This window comes from Heptranchias perlo, chromosome 25, assembly GCF_035084215.1.
Source record: "Heptranchias perlo isolate sHepPer1 chromosome 25, sHepPer1.hap1, whole genome shotgun sequence".
Taxonomy (NCBI): Eukaryota; Metazoa; Chordata; class Chondrichthyes; order Hexanchiformes; family Hexanchidae; genus Heptranchias; species Heptranchias perlo.
Window position 1 is genome coordinate 16726959 of NC_090349.1, and position 18101 is coordinate 16745059.

The 18101-nt window shown below is 43.1% G+C and overlaps 1 protein-coding gene across 1 annotated transcript in view; it reads left to right on the plus strand.

The window, feature by feature from the left end:
- The window catches only part of taok3a (TAO kinase 3a), a 124825-nt gene that overhangs the window by 93046 nt on the left and 13678 nt on the right, over positions 1 to 18101 (plus strand). The window contains 5 exon segments of the mRNA XM_068005688.1: positions 6232 to 6366; positions 11310 to 11546; positions 15194 to 15322; positions 15671 to 15874; positions 17597 to 17836. Of these exon segments, the coding sequence (XP_067861789.1) occupies positions 6232 to 6366; positions 11310 to 11546; positions 15194 to 15322; positions 15671 to 15874; positions 17597 to 17836 (945 nt within the window).

Sequence of the window (18101 nt, forward strand, 5' to 3'; positions counted from 1 at the left end):
TCTCTTCTTCCCCCCCCTCCTCCTCTTCTTCCCCCCCCCTCCTCCTCTTCTTCCCCCCCCTCCTCCTCTTCTTCCCCCCCCCATCCTCCTCTTCTTCCCCCCCCCATCCTCCTCTTCTTCCCCCCCCCTCCTCCTCTTCTTCCCCCCCTCCTCCTCTTCTTCCCCCCCTCCTCCTCTTCTTCCCCCCTCCTCCTCTTCTTCCCCCCCCTCCTCCTCTTCTTCCCCCCCCTCCTCCTCTTCTTCCCCCCCCTCCTCCTCTTCTTCCCCCCCCTCCTCCTCTTCTTCCCCCCCCTCCTCCTCTTCTTCCCCCCCCCTCCTCCTCTTCTTCTTCCCCCCCCCCCCACTTTCTCCTCCTCTTCTTCTTCCCCCCCCCTCCTCTTCTTCTTCCCCCCCCTCCTCCTCTTCTTCCCCCCCCCCTCCTCCTCTTCTTCTTCCCCCCCCTCCTCCTCTTCTTCCCCCCCCCACTTTCTCCTCCTCTTCCCCCCCCCCCCCTCCTTCTCCTCTTCCCCCCCCCCCCCCCCTCCTTCTCCTCTTCCCCCCCCCCCCCTCCTCCTTCTCCTCTTCCCCCCCCCCCCCTCCTCCTTCTCCTCTTCCCCCCCCCCCCCTCCTCCTTCTCCTCTTCCCCCCCCCCCCCTCCTTCTCCTCTTCCCCCCCCCCCCCCCCCCCCCCCCCCTCCTTCTCCTCTTCCCCCCCCCCCCCCCTCCTTCTCCTCTTCCCCCCCCCCCCCCCCTCCTTCTCCTCTTCCCCCCCCCCCCCTCCTCCTTCTCCTCTTCCCCCCCCCCCCTCCTCCTTCTCCTCTTCCCCCCCCCCCCCCTCCTCCTTCTCCTCTTCCCCCCCCCCCTCCTCCTTCTCCTCTTCTTCCCCCCCCTCCTCCTCTTCTTCCCCCCCCCTCCTCCTCTTCTTCCCCCCCCTCCTCCTCTTCTTCCCCCCCCTCCTCCTCTTCTTCCCCCCCCCTCCTCCTCTTCTTCCCCCCCCTCCTCCTCTTCTTCCCCCCCTCCTCCTCTTCTTCCCCCCCTCCTCCTCTTCTTCCCCCCCTCCTCCTCTTCTTCCCCCCCCCTCCTCCTCTTCTTCCCCCCCCCTCCTCCTCTTCTTCCCCCCCCCTCCTCCTCTTCTTCCCCCCCCCTCCTCCTCTTCTTCCCCCCCCCTCCTCCTCTTCTTCCCCCCCCCTCCTCCTCTTCTTCCCCCCCCTCCTCCTCTTCTTCCCCCCCCTCCTCCTCTTCTTCCCCCCCCTCCTCCTCTTCTTCCCCCCCCTCCTCCTCTTCTTCCCCCCCCTCCTCCTCTTCTTCCCCCCCCTCCTCCTCTTCTTCCCCCCCCTCCTCCTCTTCTTCTTCCCCCCCCCCCACTTTCTCCTCCTCTTCTTCTTCCCCCCCCTCCTCTTCTTCTTCCCCCCCCCTCCTCCTCTTCTTCCCCCCCCACACTTTCTCCTCCTCCTCTTCTTCCCCCCCCCTCCTCCTCTTCTTCCCCCCCCCTCCTCTTCTTCTTCCCCCCCCCTCCTCCTCTTCTTCCCCCCCCCACACTTTCTCCTCCTCTTCTTCTTCCCCCCCCCTCCTCCTCTTCTTCCCCCCCCCCACACTTTCTCCTCCTCTTCTTCTTCCCCCCCCTCCTCCTCTTCTTCCCCCCCCCTCCTCCTCTTCTTCCCCCCCCCTCCTCCTCTTCTTCCCCCCCCTCCTCCTCTTCTTCCCCCCCCTCCTCCTCTTCTTCCCCCCCCTCCTCCTCTTCTTCCCCCCCCTCCTCCTCTTCTTCCCCCCCCTCCTCCTCTTCTTCCCCCCCCTCCTCCTCTTCTTCCCCCCCCTCCTCCTCTTCTTCCCCCCCCCCACTTTCTCCTCCTCTTCCCCCCCCTCCTCCTCCTCTTCTTCCCCCCCCCCCCACTTTCTCCTCCTCTTCCCCCCCCCCTCCTCCTCCTCTTCTTCCCCCCCCCACACTTTCTCCTCCTCTTCTTCCCCCCCCACACTTTCTCCTCCTCTTCCCCCCCCCCCCCCACTTTCTCCTCCTCTTCCCCCCCCCCCACTTTCTCCTCCTCTTCCCCCCCCCCCACTTTCTCCTCCTCTTCTTCCCCCCCCCTCCTCCTCTTCTTCCCCCCCCCCCTCCTCCTCTTCTTCCCCCCCCCCCTCCTCCTCTTCTTCCCCCCCCTCCTCCTCTTCTTCCCCCCCTCCTCCTCTTCTTCCCCCCCCCTCCTCCTCTTCTTCCCCCCCCCTCCTCCTCTTCTTCCCCCCCCTCCTCCTCTTCTTCCCCCCCCCCTCCTCCTCTTCTTCCCCCCCCCCTCCTCCTCTTCTTCCCCCCCCTCCTCCTCTTCTTCCCCCCCCTCCTCCTCTTCTTCCCCCCCCCTCCTCCTCTTCTTCCCCCCCCCTCCTCCTCTTCTTCCCCCCCCCTCCTCCTCTTCTTCCCCCCCCCTCCTCCTCTTCTTCCCCCCCCCTCCTCCTCTTCTTCCCCCCCCCTCCTCCTCTTCTTCCCCCCCCCTCCTCCTCTTCTTCCCCCCCCCTCCTCCTCTTCTTCCCCCCCCCTCCTCCTCTTCTTCCCCCCCCCTCCTCCTCTTCTTCCCCCCCCTCCTCCACTTCTTCCCCCCCCTCCTCCACTTCTTCCCCCCCCTCCTCCTCTTCTTCCCCCCCCCCACACTTTCTCCTCCTCTTCTTCCCCCCCCCCCCCCACTTTCTCCTCCTCTTCTTCCCCCCCCCCCCCCACTTTCTCCTCCTCTTCTTCCCCCCCCCCCCTTCTTTCTCCTCCTCCTTTCTCCTTCTCTCACTCTTCCCCTCATCCACAATTCCTAGCTCGCCATTTAGAAAATACCCTGAAATATCTATCTTGGGTCCAAAATGAATGACCTCACACTTTCCTACATTGAATTCCATCTACCAGAGTTTTGCGCACTCACATAATCTATCAATGTTCCTTTGCGACTTTCTGCTCCCATCTAATCTATTTACTATTACTTAGTGTTGGCAGCAAATTTAGATATATGGCTCACTCTCCTTTTCATCCAAATCGTTCATAAATATGGTAAAAAAACTGAGGTCCCAGTACAGATCCCTGGGGGACACCACTAGTCACATCCTGCCAATTTAAATACTCACCCATTATCCCTTCTGTCCCCATCTCCTAAACAATTCCCTAACCAAGCCAATAGGTTGCTTCCAATTCCATGCACACTCATTTTCGTTAAGTCTCTTAAGTGGTACCTTGTCGAATGCCTTCTGGAAGTCCATATAGATAGCATTCATAGACACATCCTTATCTACCACGTTTGTTATCTTCTCAAAAAATTCAACTAGGTTCATTAGACATAACTCACCCCTTACAAATTCATGCTGGCTCTCTGATCAGGTCATATTAGTACAAATGCTGAGTCACACTGTCCCTAATAACTGATTCTAGTAACTTCCTACAACTGATGTTAAACTAATAGGCCCATAATTTCCTACCCGCTCTGAAAATTTTGTAGCTGTGTGGCACTTAATTTCTATTTAAAACAAGAAACCATACTGTATTTATTCAATATGACTTGCATTAAAAGGACAGATTTAACCATTGCCTACCCCCTTTCTGTTACTCGTACTGCTGTCTTGAATTTACGTATGTGGAACAAGTAAGCATTTAATGACCGTTATGATAGTTTGGTGAATTGGCAAGTCTAGTTAACCTTGAAATGAAAGCAGCATTCTGTAGCATGGCAAGCCGGCCAATTACCGCCCCATCGGTCTACTCTCAATCATCAGCAAAGTGATGGAAGTTGTCGTCAACAGTGCTATCAAGCGGAACCTGCTCACCGATGCTCGCTTTGGGTTCCGCCAGGACCACTCTGCTCCAGACCTCATTACAGCCTTGGTCCAAACATGGACAAAAGAGCTGAATTCCAGAGGTGAGGTGAGAGTGACTGCCCTTGACATCAAGGCAGCATTTGACCGAGTGTGGCACCAAGGAGCCCTAGTAAAATTGAAGTCAATGGGAAACAGGGGGAAAACTCTCAAGGCTGGAGTCATACCTAGCACCAAGGAAGATGGTAGTGGTTGTTGGAGGCCAATCATCTAAGCCCCAGGATATTGCTGCAGGTGTTCCTCAGGGCAGTGTCCTTGGCCCAACCATCTTCAGCTGCTTCATCAATGACCTTCCCTCCATCATGAGGTCAGAAATGGGGATGTTTGCTGATGATTGCAGAGTGTTCAGTTCCATTTGCAACCCCTTAGATAATGAAGCAGTCCGTGCCCGCATGCAGCAGGACCCGGCCAACATCCAGGCTTGGGCTGATAAGTGGCAAGTAACATTCGTGCCAGGCAATGACCATCTCCAACAAGAGAAAATCTAACCACCTCCCCTTGACGTTCAACGATATTACTATTGCCGAATCCCTCAACATCAACTGAACCAGCCACATAAATACTGTGGCTACAAGAGCAGGTCAGAGGCTGGATATTCTGTGGCGAGTGACTCACCACCTGACTCCCCAAAACCTTTCCACCATCTACAAGGCACAAGTCAGGAGTGTGATGGAATACTCTCCACTTGCCTGGATGAGTGCAGCTCCAACAACACTCAAGAAGCTCAACACCATCCAGGACAAAGCAGCCCACTTGATTGGCACCCCATCCACCACCCTAAACATTCACTCCCTCCACCACCAGCGCACAGTGGCTGCAGTGTGTACCGTCCACAGGATGCACTGCGGCAACTCGCCAAGGCTTCTTCGACAGCACCTCCCAAACCCACGACCTCTACCACCTAGGAGGACAAGGGCAGCAGGCACATGGGAACAACACCTGCATATTCCCCTCCAAGTCACACACCATTCCGACTTGGAAATATATCGCCGTTCTTTCATCGTCGCTGGGTCAAAATTCTGGAACTCCCTTCCTAACAGCACTGTGGGAGAACCTTCACCACACAGACTGCAGCGGTTCAAGAAGGCGGCTCACCACCACCTTCTCCAGGGCAATTAGGGATAGGCAATAAATGCTGGCCATCCCATGAACTAATTTTTTTTTAAAAAGTGCTATAATACCAGATCTATCTTTACCATTGACATTTTAAGTAAAATTAAATTCTGATTATCATCCCCAAAATTACAATTATGTAATATATTAGATAAAATTAGGGCAAACTGAAGAATTCATTAAGTGAGCCACTTCCTTAAATATTAACAAGAAAAACAGTTAGTCCAATCTCTGACTTGCAATTTGGGTGCATGAACATGTGGAGGTGCAGAATGAGTACCTATCCAGCTCCAGCATACTTGCTGATTGGCAGGGATAAGTGTTGGGTGGGATGGGGACTTCTTTATAAAACAGGGAAAAATCAAAGAAACTTCAGGATGGGTATAATCGACAGTAATTTCTGACTATGTCCTGTAGTGGTTGTGTTCAATAATTGAACTATATAAAATTGTGGAAACTTGAATTTTTTTTTAAAAAGTTGATAGTTACAGAATGTCACAAATGAAGATCTTAACCTAGTTTCTGGCCTTTTCCGTCTTGGGTTTATTTTAAAAACTTAGTATAAAGAACATTCCAGTAAACCTTTTGTACTCCAGTTTCCATTGTCAATTTTGGAAAATATTTAAATTGCACCAGAAAGCTTATACTTTTAAGAACATTTGCTACTGAAAGAGAACTTATTTTCATTAATGCCTATTAAACTTTGGATCCATAACAAAAGCAAATAATAGAACTCGAAACACAGTTAAATTAAATGAGTGTTTCAAAGAAGAAAATTGTAGCAATGATGTATCAGAACTATATTTTCATTAATATGGACTCAGATACTTACCTAAGCACAATTTAAAACTGAAAACCAGCACCAAAAATGCTGGTAAGATTATTTTATAATTGCTTTGTGATATCCTTTTGTATGCAAACAAATTCTGTTAAACAGATGTGTAATTTGTCATCCATTGCTTTCATTGCCGAACAGTGTTTTATGCTGTGATTTAAATTCCAAAAAAATTAATGAAATATTAAAATCAATTTATACAAATGTTTTCCTCAAATAATCAGCTTGAAAGAGTGTTGCAAAACATTTTGCTGCTGAAGGACTGCCAGAGATGCAGGAAGCATCCCACTACTGATCAGCTGACTCCTCTCCTGCAATGTGTTGGTTATTCATCTCACTGTTCAGCTGCAGTGACTGGTACAGCTAACTATGCATTTCATACAGTGCTTGCAAAAGAAACAGAGGTACAACAAAGATATCCAGCAGGGAAAGCACACAGTTTGACATCGTATTTGTTTTATCCCATTTCGGCAGGACCATGTATTCATAAGGGATGAAGCAGGCCAGAAAGACACCAGGCCTGATCTGCGGCCTACACCATCACTCCATAGTCAGGCCTCTCTCCTTAAGAACAGAGAGCATTTTGCTACAATCAGAACAGCATCTCTGGTGAGTAACGTCAAACAAAGGATTTTTGTATGTTTCATTTCATTTTTTTCTGCAGCGACCGCTCATGCTAGTTAATCACATTAATCTTTTGAGTCAAAGCCTAATTTCCTCCTTCAGCCACTAATTGTACCTAAGCTGGCATATTTTATTCATATAGCACACGATCTGTGAGGTTTTTGTCTTTCTTTAAACGTTTTAAAATGGTTAAATGAATGGAACAGTGCTTCAGCATTTTAAAATATTCTAATTCAGAGGATTTATGGTTGCAGAGACTTAATTTAATCTCTAACGAGTAATCTGTTGAAACAGTGAGATGACTGGCTCTTGCTAACAAATGTGAACCTGAAAGCAAGTATACAGTATTTCAGAGTGTATATATGTCCAAGTTGAAGGAAGACCATTTAATGTTAACTTGCAGAATGTTTTATTCCAGGTCCTACTTGTGAGAATGTGAGTGATTAATGTAAACTCCTTTCACAATTGCAATAAAATAATTTGTTGCATTATAACATATTTGCTAAATTTAATTTTATTTCAGGACCTTTATAGACACTAGGATTATAGTTTTGAGTCCATCCTGATGCTCAAATCAATTGAGATCTGTTAGATTTTTAAAAATTAAACTTAAGTCCCTCTTTATTCAAGGCCCTCCTGTTGGTTGGTCTAGAAGCAGCAGTTTGCCAGTCCTGGAGAAATAAACCATGTTGCTATGTAATAATGATCCATTGTATGTTTTAAATAGCAATTTGAGACTGTGGGTATACATGCAAGGGTGTTGCCCAGTCAGTACATTGTTTTATGGCAAGTGGTTGATAGTATATACCATGATTCATCTGGTTTCACATTCTGATCTTCATAATTTTTCAGGTGGAAGTTGAATAACTTCACTGATTTCAGGCATACTTATTGCATCTTCTATAAGTCACTAATATTGGAGCATTTGTCCTGATTTTGAATATGCTGTTGGATTAAGGGAATGGTGTGCACAGAAGTAAGCTTGGTGAATTTCAGTTTGATCATGTTAAAGTGGTTCCAGCAGGGGCTTGTGAAATGAGTAAACTGAGTCCTTGAGCCACCTCAGTCCCCGTAGCGTCAAAGTCTTGACTTGTACAGTGGATTTATGAACCACTCTGTTAAAGATCTAACTTTCTAGTCATGGAAGCACTTTGAGGTGGATGGATTTTCCTTTTCGGTGCTCCTGTGGAGCTAAACACCAGCTTGGACCTGTTTGGTCGAATGGCCTGTTTCTGTGCTGTACATTCTATGTAATTCTACGAATGTAAAATGGGGCAGAAACCCTTATCGCAAAATTAGGCTGCTCGTATTTTTTGCCTATTAAAATAACGAATGGAATGATGTGAGCACCTGGTGTTCTATTTTATGCCGTAAGGGATTCTGCCCCAATAAACTCTTGCATCCTGGTAGTGTAGAGGAAAATCTATCCCATAGTATGCTGGGAAATAGCTATAACCATTTTATCTACCTATTTTTAAAACAATTTTTGTTTTCCAATACAACTGCTTTTTTCACCTATTCTTGCTGTTGCTTAATGTTAGCTTTAAGAAATTATGTATGCCCATCAATATAGTCTTGTCAATTTGTCTCTTATATTTTCTTTTCTACTGGTTAGGTTGGATTGAATAATTACATAGGTGCACTAGTTATAAATGTTAAATTTTTGCAGGTACAAAATGGGGAAACTCCTGTGCCCAGCATGCCTAGCCATATTGGCTGGCAGTAAGCATTAGAAACCGACCCATTGACCCATTTACTTCTAGTTGTAGTGTTTCAAATATTCAAATATTGCATTATACAATATATTTCCATATAGGAAGAGGAAAAATTAAAAATACATTTTTCAGGTTTTGCTGTCATGTTAGGTAATGGTCTATTTTAACTTCCCCCTTCCTTTATTCACTGCTTGTACCTACCACCCAATGCCATACTTCTTCAAAATTATATTAAATCCCAAATATTACAAAGTGAGATATCTTCGCACTAGTGTTTAGCAATTTTGGAACAAAGCAAAGAGTGACAATCAGAGCCATTCCAAGAATAGACATGTTTGTGCAAATTCAACATGGAGGTTTAGGGTAGATATCAAGAAGCTGAGGATGACAACAGTCTGGCTGTTCTTTGATTAACCTGCAGATGATTATTCCTGAAAGATGGGGTCAGACTACTTATTCCAGTTTTTCATATTCATTGTTCATTTAACATTAGTCTTGTTGAGAGCTATTTAAAATTCACCCATGGAGGGAGATCCGATTTGATTGTCTGTCTAGACTGATTTAAACTCCATTACTCTGAATAGAAATCTAGCACTTCACTGTTATAAATTGAGTATTCACATTTGCTTTGTGTTTAAAATGGGAATATTTCTTAACTCAGCTTGTTAAAATCACTCAACCATATTTTCCCACCTTTTTTTAATTTCAACTGTTGCTCCACATCTCCTGCTTAAACCTCTCCTTACAAACTAGGCTTGCACTGCACCGAACAGGTCATTTTTCCATAATGAATATGGAAACATACAATTTCCACATAGCGTTTTGTGATGAAACGGTCAAACTGTTGTGTTAGCATCAAAGCTAAAATTGTAGATGCCTATTTTGAAACTAATATAACATTGCCTATATAAGTGACTGCACTTCAAAAATAATTCAAGTTTTTTTCCTCCTAATTTCTCAAATGTACGTTCCATCTGTTGCACAAAAATAAAAACAAAGAAATGAGCCAACTTATGATTTTATTTCATGTAAGATTAGTATACAAGATGCATCAGTTCACCAGATATTGTAATAAATACAGATCGAGAGAGAGATATATAAAGCTGGATATAGTGATAAAACTTGGGGTTGGCGCCACCCTGTGGTCTAATGCATTTAACTCAGGAAAATGAAACTAGTTTGACTAGTAGAATTCTTTGTAATTAGCATCCTCCACACACCAGAGTTGAGCTGGCTGATCAACTAGTCTGGTGCAAACCACGTGGTGGTTGTTGCCCTGTAGTGATGTTCCTGGCATTGGAATATAGTGACATCAGGCAGTATCAACCCATGGCAGTTCTTTGCTCCATTGCTGTAATGAGAAGAACATTTGCCTGAGGAAGGAGAAAATCTCCGAAAGCTTGTGAATTTAAAATAAAATTGCTGGACTATAACTTGGTGTTGTAAAATTGTTTACAGTAATGAGAGGATGTATGCATGTGACAAAATGCTAAATTTTTTTCGTATTGAAACGAACTTCTGCACTCCCAAACACATTCCATTCGTGGGTCAATTTGTCCTTCGGACTTCAATTTGCAACCTTCTGACTCAGATGAGAGTACTAACATTGAGCCAAGGTAGACACCTAATTCTGGATGAATAAACATTGATGCATGGAGACCTATATATTTGAGTCCTGGGAGCTGGTTTAGATTCTGTACCTTCCCTCCCCTGTACGTACATGTTGCCCAGTTTATGCAGATATAAAAATCACTGCTGTGCACAAATTTTAGATGTCTAATGGCCTAAAGTTAGTGTGACCGCAAATTGGAAAATAAATGGGAGCGAGGTGTATGAAAGTTGTGGGTCTCTGAGCACTGGTGTCTTGGCACCCAAGATGTAATGCAAGTGCTTTATAATATTTTGGCTAAGACTTCTATTGAGAACGTCTCCATGCATCAATGTTTATTCATCCAGAATTAGGTGTCTACCTTGGCTCAATGTTAGTATTCTCATCTGAGTCAGAAGGTTGCAAATTGAAGTCCTAAGGACAAATTGACCCATGAATGGAATGTGTTTGGGAGTTCAATATGTTGTGGGCCATAACCTCGTTTGAAATTTGTATAGATATTACTCTTTTGGATATTTGACCTCTAGATAGGTGTGCAACATTAGTGGTCTCTTCAAATTAATCCTTGGTAATAGATTACGAGACATATTCATGAGTGTGAACGGGAAACTATTAAATTTTGGGATTTTTATGCAAGATATGTCCTCTGGTTCAGCATCAGTGGCTGTTCCTGTAAGCAGGTTTAGCATTATTAACCAGAGTGTACATTTATCTGCCCAATATCTAGGTAAATGTAACAAGACCGAGATTTCAAACAGAAAACCCTTGCTACTGTACTCAAGCTTACTGCAGTATATATCGTGCTGCCATATGATTATCTTGACTTGTGTATGTCGAATATTCACACTATCAGATTTCGGTTCAAGCTATTAAACCAATTGCCAAATTTATTTAACTTTGAACAGTATTCAGTACAAACAGGCCAACTTAAATTAATTTAAAACTTTACTATTTTTCTCCCGTGTCAAAACAACGAAGATGATTCTCCTGTGCTGACCTTTAATGTAAAATTGATTCTTGAAACAGTCTCTCACTTCTTTGGTCAAAATGATTTAGCCCAATTTTGCTGCTAGCTTCAGACTGACTGGAGAGCTGAGCACAAACAGCCAAACATAAGCTCCTGGTCATTAAGGTATCTGTAAAAGGGACTACAAAAAATGATTAACCCTGCCCCCTCAGACGCAATCCCTGTCTTCACCTCAGATGCAGGTGTCAATCAAACCCAATAATCCAAAGGACCCCTAGGACTGCAGTTATATAGGATGGTTTGAAATGAATCGGATGGCTCGATCCATTGATCTATGCTAAATACTATGAATGACCAAGCAGATTGGTGCCCATCCATGTATAAATCATATATATCAAGGACTTCCTGATGTCTCTGGCTTGCCCTGAGGTGTAGATATTAGCCAGACTAATGTATATTCCCAACAGCTTACAGAAACAACTAGCAAAACTTTTGCACAGACAGGGTTAAGTAATGGTCATCAACAAAAAAATCTGCTAAATAATGTAACCTAGACATTTTAATCTCACACTTCCACTATATCTTTTAATGGATGTAATTGGTCATCTCATTATCATGATTTTATTCTTGGTGCTAGGTTACAAGACAGATCCATGAGCATGAACAGGAAAACGAGTTACGTGAACAGATGTCAGGCTACAAGCGGATGCGAAGACAGCACCAGAAGCAGCTGATGGCTTTAGAGAATAAGTTGAAGGCCGAGATGGACGAGCATCGTCTGAAGTTGGAGAAGGAAGTGGAGACCCAATGTAACAATGCATCCATTGAACTGGAGAAGCTGGCAAAGAAACATCAGATTTCTATGGAAAAGGAGGTAAGATGTATAGCAGGGATTATGAGGAAAAAGTATAAAACAGCATCACTAATCCAAAACTCCTAGGTGTGGAGGAAGTGGTCAGAGCCATATAAACATCTAGGCAACTGCAAACTGCCTGTTATTTAACTTTGAACAGTATTAGTACAAACAGGCCAACATAAATGAATTAAAAACTTTACTATTCTTCTCCCGTGTCAAAACAACGAAGATGATTCTCCTGTGCTGACCTTTAATGTAAAATTGATTCTTGAAACAGTCTTTCACTTCTTTGGTCAAAATGATTTAGCCCAATTTTGCTGCTAGCTTCAGACTGACTGGAGAGCTGAGCACAAACAGCCAAACATAAGCTCCTGGTCATTAAGGTGTCTGTAAAAGGGACTACAAAAAATGATTAACCCTGCCCCCTCAGACACAATCCCTGTCTTCAACTCAGATGCAGCTGTCAATCAAACCCAATAATCCAAAGGACCCCTAGGACTGCAGTCATATAGGATGGTTTGAAATGAATCGGTCATTTTTAAGAGAACAATATAGTAGTTAAAATAACTTGTGTATTCAAGTGCAAGGATAGACACATCAGTGGGTTTAGTTGACCCTTTCAAGACTGACCAAAATGAAGTATGCTGTGAAATTAGCCCATGGGAACTTGCTCCATCTAGGTAAGCTTGACCATGCACCACTATTCATAATCTTCTCAACTTTGTTAAATTAAAAGTTACAAATGCTGTGGAGATGTAGAGCTTATTTTTATAATTGAGAAATTAAAGTCTAAAGTGCTGTTGCAGGTTGAAAAAAGTAGAAACATAAGGTGGAGCAGGAAGTCGTCTTTGTTGATTCCCAACTTTTAAATGCCTAATTATTATAGGAGGAAAACCATTTTGATTTTGAATTGAGTCACCTTGGAAAGAATGAGTAGGTGATGAATTTTAATGTACAGAGGAAGTGTGTGGATTTAGAAGAAGCAAGTGAGGGAAGTTCAGAGAAGCATTTATCATGAGTGTATATATAGATAAAATAAGCAGAAAAATGGGGCTTTAAAAGGGGAGTGAGAGAGGTTGACAGCTGGAGATGGGAATAACATAATCTCTCAGGCAATGAGCAATGTTTTGTAAATTGTCTAGGAGTGCAGAAGAGGTGTTAGTCTTACCAGATGTAAGAGCAGTAATCAATTCTTGGGTGAATGGTGGGGTGGGGGAGGGAGAAAGTACATAAGAGTAAACCAAGGTTCTTGAAGGCAGCATTATCAATGGTGGAGATTGGGGCTTCTGATGTCAAAAGGGATAGTGAGTAGGAATGTTGATAAATGAAGGACCAAGCATAGACACATGAGCTTCTCTGAAGGCTTTAACTCCTTGCTTGGATGCAGGTCACCCTCTGATAGCTCACTCAAATGGACATTTTTGTGTGATGAGAATCGACAAGGATGGGGGGAGCATTACACCTGAACCTGGTTCAGCGTTTGCCAAGATCCATATACGCACACTTCCACCAGCGATGGACAATCAGGAGATGAACCTCAGTTATTTTCTCCCCCTCTAGCCCAGGAATGCCAAGATCTGCTAACTCTGCACAGACTGGGGAATCAAACCTGGGTTCTTCCTGGTCTGTGTGACTCCGCTACTTGCATTACCAAAAGAGCCGTCAAGGGAACCTGAAGTTTCTTTTAATTTTTCAAACTCACAAGATTTTCACTGCTTCATCGAAGGCTTGGAAGAAATCAAATTGCAGTGAGTGAGCAGCCCCCATTAGAGAAGGTGGCGGGGAATGAGTAGTAGACCAGTTTCAGGAGCGGATGATGCATATAGTGATCTAATCTCTAGAGGAGATTACTGAGGTTGGGTGGAGCTAGTCCATGGAGCAATTTCAAGGTAACGCTATGGAACTGAAAGTATTTCTTTGCTCACAGTGAGACGGTGGAGCTTGGTGAAGACAGGGGTGATACAGTTGCGAACATGATGTTCCGGATAAGTTATAATTTATGAAGGATGGAAATGGGTAGGCCAGCAAGGAGAGCACTGGAAAAATAAATGGCTAATAGATTTCTAGATGAATGATTACTTCAAGCTTTCCACATTGATTTTGTTTTGTGCATGTATTGAAAGGAAACAGATTTACATGTACAGAAATGTTTCCTTTTTTAAAAAAAAAAGCGGAACATTAAAGAGAAGGCAACTACCTGCCATTTGGAATTTGTAATGAATTCCAAGTATTGGACATTTAACTGGAGAAATCCATGTCTGAATTCCAGTCTTGCTTTATCTCTGGCTCCTTCTAAGATTTTTGGGAGGGGAGGAAAACTGAAGCAATTTCTTTGTATCTCACTTGATTTGCATTTTTGATGTGCAGAGGAGGATAGAGGCTAACCAAAGAGTGACATTTCTGCTGAATCTGACAACACTGGAGGCCAAGTTATCTCATCCTCCAAACTATAAGCTGGCAGACATTTAAACAAAAGAAGCAGCTTGCTTTCAGGCTAGAGGTTGAGTTTAGGTATAGTAGGGTTTTAATTGATATGTAGCTCGTTATGCAACCAGTCAGTGAAAAGTGCCAAGGATGTGAAAGTGTTAGCTTCACCATCAGTACACTGTTTAGAAATTCAATTGATCAGGAAGATGGAGAAAGACTGAGAAGATGAGTCAAACAATGAGAAACTGAGGCATATGGGGGAAAGAGCGAGACAGACAGGGAAGGAGAAATGTAATTGTTTTCAATTTTGCCTAATAACCATTCAAAAGCAAGATAGTGGCCTAGAAAATGGGTAGTGTAGCACGTTTTTTTCAGGCACTACGCGGCCTCATACTGCCCCAAATGGCAGGCAGGAAGTATGCGCACACTTCTGACCGGAAGTGCGGCGCCTGCCATATTGGGTGAGGACAAACCAAGAGGTGTCCTTTACCTGTGCCTGACACAGGTGTAAAGCCCCTTATTTGCATAGGCAAATGTCCTAACGCATCAGGTCCCCCCTGCAACATTGGTTTTCCCTGAGGCACAGGGAAACCAACCCTAAAGATTGCCTGAGTTTTTTTGTTTTTAAAAAAAGTAAGTTTACTTGAGAAGTAAACACCATCCCAAACACTGCTGCTGCCAACCACCCTTTTTCCTCCTCCCTCCCCCAGCTTGGCCCAGACCTCCTATACCTCTCCTCTCTTTCCCTCCCCGCCCTGGCACCAACCTTCAAGCTCTATTCCCGAGGCCTGATCGCGCCCCCCCCCCCCCTCCGCTATATTAGTTGACCCAAAATTTTTGAATTGACGCCTGTAGAAGTATTATTAAAAAAAAAATTTAAGGCCATGCTATTAAACAAATTAAAATAGCCCTACTCAGTATACAATCATTAAATCCATGATGATGTAACTAGACTGATAGCTATTTTGAAGAGATCATCTATCTTTGTTTCTTTGTACATTCCATAATGCTTCTCAATTGACTGGATCCCAAAATGTAGAGCAGTCTGGCAGTAGTTTGAATTCTAGTTTACTTTTATGTAGGCCAAAAATCATAGGTTTTTTTGTGTACTGGAAAAACTCTGAACAATTCTTCTGCATCAGTCTACATCTATCATTGGAGTGGACGCACAAGTCTTTGCTGTCTCAATTTCACTGCTAATTCCCTTAGTGGCTAAATATTAATTTTGCTCCTTTCAGATGAAGATAGCATCACAGGATGAAAAGAAAATCCAGCAGCAAATTACAGCCCAACAGAAAAAGGAACTGACCACCTTCCTAGAAAATCAGAAGCGCCAGTACAAGCTTTGTAAGGAAAAGATTAAAGAGGTAAGCATGAACTGTCTTGAAGGGGGAGTCAAGAGTCACCACTTCAAATTATAACAGAAATTGCTTTTTGGTGGCATGTTGGATGGGAGGTGACAAGGTCAGGAGACTCATTACCCACTGGCACCAAATTCAAATTCCAGATGGCCAATCATAGTCATTTCATTTTCATTATAAATCAGTGGCCTTAATAGTGATCCTTGTTATCTGAGCATAAATGCTCGACATGAAATATTTTTAGATTAGATGTCTAATATTCTTGGTTGAGTAGCAGTGGTCCTGCAAAGCAACAGCATAACTGAAATGATTCAGAGGAATGACTTAAGTATTTGAATTTTCTCCCCTTTACAGGAGATGAATGAAGATCACAGTACACCGAAGAAAGAAAAGCAAGAGCGATTGTCCAGGCACAAAGAAAACCTTCAGCACACGCAGGCAGAAGAAGAATCCCAACTTCTTGGCCGCCAACGATTACAGTACGATCGAAACTGTCGCGAGCTGAAGCGGAACTTGATGATGATGCGACACAATCTGGAGCAAGAGCATTTACGTGAGGTAAAATTTTGATAATACACAAAAAAGTCTTGCTTTCTTATGAATCTTCCTCATTTGATGCCTTCCACATAATTTAAGGTACTGCGATCAATTATGATGCAAGTGGTTACCATTTAAAACAAATGAGGTAAATCCTTCCTCCTCTGCCTGTCCTGTATTCATTCAAGTTTGAAAATAAGTTGGGAAGTTAATGAAATTTTTTTAAGTCAGTTCTCAGCAGGTTTCATTTGTTTCAACATACTGCACAGTAGTGAGAACAGTACAACAAAGAATTTGATTAATAAAGTTAGAACTGGAGACCAAAAAACAGACTAAAACTAAATTCCGAGCAAAGTCTTATTCAAGTTTAAAAAAATACAAATTAATATAAATATACATATATTTGAGTTTGCTTTTACATTGTCCCACACTTTATTTCACCAAACCAAGTTGCTTTCACTTCAGAGATTCCTTTCCATGAGTTTGTTCGGGAGTTGATAGGTAGACCGTTTTAAAAATAAATGTTACATATAATTGCTGTATGGTCTAGCTGAATCCAAAGAGAAGGCGAAGAAATAATCAGCAAGAAACTTATTTGCACAAAGCAATCATAAATTTAATTTATGGCATAACATTTTTGACCCTTTTGTTGGGCCTCACTTAACCATACAAAAATCCACATTGGGGAGAATGGAGAAGTAACATGCTTCCAGTGCTACATTGTAACTGACTGTTAGAATCTGAGTGCAATCTTGGTGACTTGCCTTGATTGCAGAATTGAAATCTGGAACTTGGCATGCATTGAAATTTCAGGTGTGACAGTGTGAAGTGCTTTCACTTGATCATTTTGCCTAAACAGTCATTGTGATATAATTGTTTAAGGAATGAACTTGTACTGTTATGAGGTAGATCTTTACCTTGGGCAGTATTATGGCTACTCAAATATTTAAATTAAATTCTAGTAGTTTTAAGCTTCACCACAAGAGGGTGATTAAATTCACAATGTAACATAAATCGAAAGTCCTATTTGTGGCCTATAGTTTGAGATCACAATTTTTTTAATGCTTAATTAGGATTAATTTTTGAAGAATTGGAAATGTGTGCAAATTTTAATTCTCTAACAATCAGTACAGTAGTTTATGTAAATATTTAATGCAATATTAAAAAGACATTGTTCTGTTCAGAGTTCAAAACAAACAACCCATCATACATTTTGTGTATTCCATGGATTTTTTTCCCCTAATTGAAGGTTTCATCAGTGTTGTGCATTTGTTGTTGGTCCATTCCTTTTTATAAACTTGAAAACGCAAACTGGTTTTGCTGCAGACAGTGTTGCATGATCTTTTGTTAACTAAATTGTTCTGTCTTTAAGTATTTTTTAAACTTAAGATTTTGTTGCTCCATTTTGTCTGTGAAAGAAAGAAAAGCAAACTTATCTGGGGGAATGATTACAGAACTTATCTGCCATTTCTTCTTGACAAAGACAAAAGTAAATGCTTTAGTGCACAAGCTGGAATAAACCATAGTTAGTGTATTTAAATTGCAAGCATAAAATAAATGTACTAATTGTGCTGACAGCAACAAATATAAAATCAGGCCTATTATTTATCAGACGCTTTCTTTGTGAAGAATAGCAGACTTAAAAAGTACCCAATTTAAGAACATGGCTCAGCGGCTAAATGTATTGGGTTACTTTTAATGCATGCAGACTATAAACATTTAATATGACTGTCTATCTATTAGGAAGTGAATAAGAAGCAAACTCAAAAGGAGATGGAACATGCCATGTTAATTCGTCATGATGAGTCCACGCAAGAGCTTGAGTTCCGACAACTTAACATGTTGCAAAAGCTTAGGATCGATCTGATCCGCTTACAGCACCAGACTGAGCTGGAGAATCAAATTGAGTACAATAACCGCCGAGAACGGGAACTACACAGAAAACATGTCCTGGAACTCCGACAACAGCCAAAGAGCCTAAAGGTATGGGGTGAGATGACTTGTACAGTACAAAAAGTGAGAAGATATCTGCAAGGGCTTCATTAGATCGATTGAATCAGTGGTTTTGCACTCTTCCTATTCCTTACAACCAACTCTTGTGTGACTGGAATATGACCATTTAGCCAACAAAAAAATTGCAAACTAGATTATATATGGATCTGTTGCTTTGTCTGCCAGTGCTAGTCTATGTACTGCAGTAAATGAGGTTGAAAAGGAGGTGAAAGAAAAGTGACACAAATAACTATTT